At 46.7% G+C, this 7,027-nt stretch overlaps 1 protein-coding gene across 11 annotated transcripts in view; it reads left to right on the forward strand.

Annotated features, from left to right (window-relative positions):
- The window catches only part of TSPOAP1 (TSPO associated protein 1), a 70,576-nt gene extending 64,136 nt beyond the window's left edge, over window positions 1-6,440 (forward strand). For 8 of the 11 annotated variants that reach the window (XM_055797608.1, XM_055797609.1, XM_055797611.1 and 5 more), the window contains one exon: window positions 5,094-6,440. In XM_055797608.1, coding sequence (XP_055653583.1) covers window positions 5,094-5,309 — 216 coding nt within the window. In that variant the 3' untranslated portion in view covers window positions 5,310-6,440. Of the gene's footprint in view, window positions 1-1,007; window positions 4,910-5,093 lie in introns of those variants that run through there. The other 3 variants (XM_055797616.1, XM_055797614.1, XM_055797613.1) reach the window with 3 other exon arrangements.
- The last annotated feature ends 587 nt before the right edge of the window (window positions 6,441-7,027 follow it).

Raw genomic sequence — 7,027 nt, forward strand, 5'->3', positions numbered from 1 at the left:
ACAGGACCTGAACGCACTGAGTTTTTGGCTCTGTCACAGCGATCACAGCATCCCTACCGATGGGCAGAACACTTGATGGGTAAGGCAGAAGGAATACCTCCTCCTGTAAAACATACATATTCTGAGGGCCATCCCTGAGCTGGAATGAACTCTTGCAGTGATACAGCCATGCCTGGGGCTTTCCAAACTCCACAGACATACTCCATAGAGTTAAGGAACTTGCTTGTAAAAGTGTGTTGTTGCATATACAACACAAAGAGAAGCACCTTTGCTTCTGCTGTTTGGGATGGGGGGAATGCAAAAAATCACCAAGGCAAAAGATGCATGGCAGCTTCTGGAGAAGAATCTTCTGAAAGCATGGCAAAACAGACTCCCATCGAATTTACCAGTCCCAGCTTGAGATCTAACACATCAGGGGCATGCATGTGCACTACGGTATCACGACAGAACTTTCGACTTGGATTAAAGCTAGTTCCAATCTTAACAGAAGCTTCTCCAGCATGATCATGAATGATTTTTAAATCACTTGTAACTTCTTGGATTTGGTGTTTTTACCCTGTCTGTTCTTCATACTTCCCTTCTCCCTGCTGCTATGCCAGAGGCCTTAGGATAAGGACAATGTACTTTCCAAATTAAACTGGGGAAGGTGGATCATTTTGAATTATTTCTGAGTATATCTTAAAATGCTGGCAATTGAAAAAAGTTAAGCAGTTTAACTTTCAAACTGACAACATTTGGGGATTAGATTTAAGCAATAAAACATACAGCACAAAAAGGAGTATCCAAGAAGTTATGGTTGCAAGCTAGGGCCCTGAAACACTCATGCTCACCAACTTGGAGCAGTTGCTGTAATGCTGTGGCTGTTGAGGGAGTATTTTTGCATCAGTGATATGCAGTTTCTGTCAAAGACTGATTATAAAGCACCTTCAGAAAGTGTTTGATTCTAATTGATTTTATGTGTTTATTTCTGCCTGTATTATGCACCCGTGATGGTTTTTTTTCTTCAGAGAATGAGGAAGAGAAGAGTCCAGTGATAGATATGAATGATACATAGAGAGAGAGAGAGCAACCATGTAAGTTTGTGTGAGAAGACATCTTCAATCTCCCACCCAGCCTAGCCTATTAAAGGGTCCTACACCTGTAGTTTACTCCTTCTCTTGCTTGTAGTTTGACAGGCTGGTTTGGGGCTTTGCTAGCAAGTCCACCTTCAAACCCTCTGGTGGCAGAGTTTTACCTGCCAGATTGGTCCTATATTAAAGACAAGCTGTGATCTGTTCAGTGTATGAAGTGCAATTGTTGGGAACAATTATCTGGTGGTTTTGGGGACCATGATTGGACTGTGCTGGATATTCAGGTTTAGAAAAGACCTGCTTTATACTTCAGCTTGGTCCTTCTACCACTGTTCAAGCACGTCAACAGCCAAAGCTTCATTTAGCCTTTGCAAGATCCTGCTCAGACTGAGCACACGCCATATTCAGCTTGATTTTACTCCTTCCTGAGTATAGTCCTGAAAACCCTCCACACACCATCAACTTAAAGTAGTAACATTTAGTCCCTAAAACCAACCTTGTGTGGATAATTGTTCTGTCTGATAACTCTTAAAGAAACTATTTTGAAGTTGGGGTGTGTGTGAAACTTCTGGGTTTGGGGGGCAGTGGGAGTGAATCTGTGTTTTTCTTAGTTTCAAATAAAACATTTTCCTGAAGTTGTGCAAATCAGTAATACCTAAGAACACTGAAAACCACCCCCTGAAAACTAACATGGCTCTTCTATTTATCAACCCTAATAGCTTTTATCAGGATTTTGACAGAGCAATTTTTCCTTCATGTTTCTCTTAGAGAAGAAACCCTAATTTTAGTATCATTTGTCTCTTACCAGATGAATCTATGAACTGGTTCTGTTGCTTTTCTGCCATATAGAGACTTCTGAGAATATCTGCACATGCTTGTGTGTGAGCGTGCCTCTGTGTGTGGAAATCTGCCTGGGTATCGTATACCACAGCTGGGAATCAGCAGGACTTACAGCCACAAAGACAGGAAACTGCTAGTCACTTCCTTTTAAATGTTCAATATTTGATAATGATATTGATACTGCAGTATCCTTATTATAGTAAATTATTGTGACATTTGTGAGTTGGTCTGGGTACCTGCCTCTCATTTTGCATGCAGTCTTTCATGCATAGCTCTAAGGAGAAATTGTGTAAGGTTTGTTGGGCCACTTCAGATCTGCCCTGAAATTGTCCCACCTTTGCCAGAAAAATGGTTTCCAGTGGTGTATGGGCACCAAGCCTCCGCTGCCCGGGCTGCCCAGCAGCCTTGACATCACTCCCACATCCTCTGGGGCTGCTAAGCCAGACAGCCCAAGGCCTGAGCTTCGTAGGGGAGATCACTTACTGCATGTTAGTGGACCTCTTCTGATGTTAGCCAAGTGCTTTTGTGCATTCTATCCAGGGATTCTTTGTTGCACCACACGTAAATAGTTTCTGGAGCAGAACCCGGGGGTTCTTACTTTTGCACACAGCTAACCTAGCAGGCTACCAAGTTAGCAGTCATCTGGCTTACTTTTTCTCTTTGCCTCTCTACATTTTGCACTGCTGGCTGAAAATGGTTTGTCTAGATTGATTCAGATTTATTTCCAGACTTCTCAGACCTGTCTGGTGCTAGAGCCATCAACACCAAGTGTTGCACCTTGCATGTGTGTGCTGCCAGGGGATACAAAGATTGCAGTTGATGCTGCAGCGTTAGTTGGAGGAGTGGACCTCGCAGGCAGAGTGCAGCTTTGAAAGGGGCAGGCTGTGCCATCAAGCCCTCTGCTGCATGCCCTTGGCAGTAGCTGGCCTTTCAACACAGTGCTGAGTATCTGGGGAGTCATAGAAGTGCCACTGAAAGTGTGTGGAACAAGATTTCCAGGGGAAAATAGTGTGAATTTTTTTCAGGAAAAATCAGCCACTGTATTTTTAACTCTAACAAAGAGGTGGAAAGGAGTTACGTCTCTGTTCCCATAGCCAGAGACCCTGGTTCAGGTAAGAGAGAGTCTGATGGCACCATCCCCTGGGACAGTTTAAAGTGATTGCTGCAAGACAGGTAGCTGACTCTGAACCTTCTGGGGTTGGGAGGGGTCATATAGTCACACCAAGACAGAGCTCTTTAAAAACCCTGTACTCCTGTGTGCTCAACACTGACTTGACAGGTATTGTACATACTTAGTCTGACTCTAGAGAGCAGCTGTTTGCTCGTCTGGTACCAGAAGTGCTTTCTTACTGCAGCAGAGCGAAGTGACTGCAGTACAGCAGCATAACTTCAGCCTGTGGCGGGAGGAGAGGTCACAGCTGCTTTTTGTGTTCTTTTGTCGCGCAGGAGGTTGGGTGCTGAAACAGCAGCAGGGTGATAAAGCACTACTGCTTCTGCTTTTGACCCCAGGAAATGTTAAATAAACCCACAGCACATAAGTGTGAGTGTGCTATAGTTAGGGCAGTAATGCTAAACCTGTGCACCTGCTTGGTTCAGCAGCTTTCCCCAGGCACAGTGTGGGACCAGGGCTGAAGCACATCCACTCCTGCTGATGAGCTGCGAGCCGCTGCTGGGATTCTCACATTTTCTGTGCAGGGCTGATGCCTTTGCTCTTCAGCAATGCTTCTGCCCTAGGCAGAGCATCCTGCTGCCAGTGTCACTACCTTGTCTCCCCTGTTGGACCTGTGGCTACTTACAGACTCTTAAGGGACGTGCGCTTGACTCTCCCCGACTTAGTGGGACCCAATCAGAGAGATGATGAGGATCGTAGAATCATTTAGGTTGGAAAAGACCTTTAAGGTCATTGAGTCCGACTGTTAACCCAACACTGCCAAGTCCACCACTAAACCATGTCCCTAAGTGCCACATCTGCACATCTTTTAAATACCTCCAGGGATGGTGACTCCACCACTTCCCTGGGAAGAAGGCTTTTCCGTGGCACAGCTCCAGCCACTGGCATGTTGTTTTGGGTAATGCCAAGACAGGATGTACAGCTGGGTGCGTGGAAGATGCTGGTTTGTGAAGGCTGTGTGGAAGAGAAGGCGGTGGGACAAATGCTCCCCTAGGCCTCAGAAACCCAGAGCCTCTTCCCTGGTGAACTTTGCAGCTTCTTGGGAAAGCTTGCCCTGACAGATCAAACGGTCACTGTCCAGACACCTAAACCCAGTGACAGGAGGTCACGGAAAGAAGGCTGTTGCTGGGAACTGACCTGCTGCTAGTACTTTGTGGAAAGGAAACCGAGCCCAGGACTAGGGTACTCTCTGATTTCTAATAAGCCTTTTTCAAAAGGAGCAGTGTACCATGCATCGTTTGGGACTCTGGATCCCAGGTAACATTCTCAAATGCTCAGATGACTTAGGAACATATGTCAGTTGCTGTGTGCCACTTGATCCCAGACTTCTCCGTGTCCTGCTCCATCATGAACTTTTTCTCCATTATTGGTGCCACTGCAGAGCACCAGACTGCTTTTTGCCGCTCCCGCGACTCGATCTGATGGATACTGAGCAGCCTTACAAGACTCTGAATTTCTCCTCTTACAGTGACAGAGTGTGGCCACTGTTGCAGAAGCCTCCCAGCTTAGCCAGCCTCCTTGAACTTCTGAAGGTCCTGCACAGCTCTTGTTCTTATTAGGCTGTTTTTTCTTGATGTCCTGCCTTGTGTCCTAGAGTGTGCTGAGAGCCCGCCAGGCTTCCCCGGCCCAGGCAGCCAGCAGGCATACATGGATGCATCAGTATCTATCCATCCGTGCTTCACTTACAGCATCTTCAGCTGTGAAGGAGCATCTTTCACCAAGTGCTCAGTGGGATTTCCCTGCTGTCCTGTTCTTAGCCCAAGGTTAAGGAATTTCAGGATGTCTGAGCTCAGGCAGGGTCTGGGTAGGGGGTACAAAAAAGTGTAAATCCACTGGAAAGTTCCTAACTGGATCTGCAATGACACAGAGGAGCTGAGCCATGCAGGTTGAGGGGCAGACTAGACTGGTGGGGAGAAGGCAGGTTTCTTTATCTGAAGGTTTGTGTTGGCATATCTTCCATTAGCTCTAACTTCTGCTTTTTTTTTCTTTTGTTTTCTCTTTTTCCCACTCAGTTAAATCCAGATGGGTGGGTTGACCAGAGCGACTCCTCACCAATTCCTCCTACTCTACCACCTTCCTGCCTTGTCATGGGTGAGCAGTGTCCAGAGCAGGCATCGCTGGCTGTTCTCAAATGCAGTGATGTACCTGGTCAGAGTAAAAAGAAGAGAGGCTTCTTCTTCAAAGGAAAAAAGCTCTTCAGAAAACTTGGTTCCAGTAAGAAAAATTAAAAAGTGATTTATTGTTCTGTAAAGACTGCCTGTGCAGTCCACACAGAGACTGAAAATTCAGGAGAAGCCCTCTGCAATAAGCTGATAAGAGTATTTTCATAGGGAAAAAGTGTATGTTGAACAGAGAAAACTCTTCAGTGGGTCTGTGAGCTGTGGTCTCTGCTGAGAGCCCAGCTGTGGGTGCCCACCCAGCATGGGCAGTGGCTCTGAACGCAGTGTCATGGCACTGGGGCGTGAGGCCTCAGCTCTAGGATACAGCTACCTCCACCGTAGTGTGTCCTGCTCCATGCAGCCCTCAATGCACCAGTTCCCTGTAAATATTTTAATTTAAAATATATATTCTGGCTGTAAGTTAGCTAAATGGCTTTTCCCAACAAAGCCCCAGCCCCTTAGGAAGAGACCCCTTGTACTACACACCCCCTGGTATTTCTCTGGTCCAAAGGAGGTTGTGTCAACTCCTTCACTTCCTGCAAAGAAAATTTGCACTTTGCTGTTCCCGTGAATCCCCTTTGCTGTCTCTGGGCTGACGAGTGAGTTATTTGTACTGTAACCCTGTAAATATGCAGCTGTGCCTAGGAGCATCCCACACTGCCTCAGTCATGTTTCAGCACGAGGACTCCCACGGAGGAAGGAGCGATACCCGCAAGGGTGTTGATACTTCTGCCTCTAAGGTGGGCTGCTGTAAGCTGCTCTTGGCTGGTTCACCTTGACCACACACTGGCTGGGGACTTTGCCTTATTTATTTATTTATCTATTTATTTATCTATTTATTTATTTATTGTCTGCCTCTTTCGCAGTTTTATTTGGCTGTTTCAGTGGGCTGCTCCTGAGTTGGAACATTTGGAGAGCAGAGCTGGGGATGGAGAGTTTGCAGTTATTTTCATATGAGATGATGTGTTCCTTGAGTTAAGACACATCCCTTTCTAAGCCACGGAGAGTTTTGTACTACATGGTTTCTATCCTTTTCAGTGTTTGTTTCTTTGCATGTTTCAGTGGGGTACTTGTTTTGAGAAGGACAGTTACGTGAGGTACGTGAATGATGCCAGCACAGTGTCCACAAGTGTTGGTGACATGGTATGATTTTATTTAATATCAAATTTTATTATAATAAAGTCTATTTTCACAAAAATACATTTTCCTTAAAAAAGCAAAAGATTCAGTGGTGCTTCTTCTGGGGGGGAGGGGGAGGCAGAGGGGAAAATGATACCAGTGCTTGAGGATGCTTCACAGCACTTCACATAGGAGCCTGCCTTTCCTGTGACCATGGTGCAAGGTACCTTCGCTGTGAACGAAAGGTCTTTGCCTCTCCTGTTTCAGAGACCTAATCCTGGAGGAGAAAGCGCTAGGGTGTCACTTACACTTACACTGTGCCTGAGCGCAGTTACACCACGTCCAGACCTCATCCGGACATGTATGTAGCCCTGTGCTGCTGCCTGGGTGGCTTCATGCAGCGTTAGTCCCTGGCTCTGGCCACTGGACCCCTTCGCTGGGGGTGCCACCGAGCCCGGGGGGCCTGCACAGCCAGATTTCTTCCGCCGTTCTGTTCTCCGCTCCTGGGTGTTACCCATGTGCTCCTGGATATGAAAGGAGGGCCACGGGGCTGAAGTGGTGTCCTGCTGCTGGCGCCTGCTGCAGCCTGGCCGTGCAGCCACGCTGTCCTGTCGTGCTGATGTAGCAGCGCAGTGGAAGCATCATCAAGTGTGGTGGCTATATCTAGA

The sequence above is a fragment of the Falco peregrinus genome, chromosome 2 (genome assembly GCF_023634155.1).
Source record: "Falco peregrinus isolate bFalPer1 chromosome 2, bFalPer1.pri, whole genome shotgun sequence".
Taxonomy (NCBI): domain Eukaryota; kingdom Metazoa; phylum Chordata; class Aves; order Falconiformes; family Falconidae; genus Falco; species Falco peregrinus.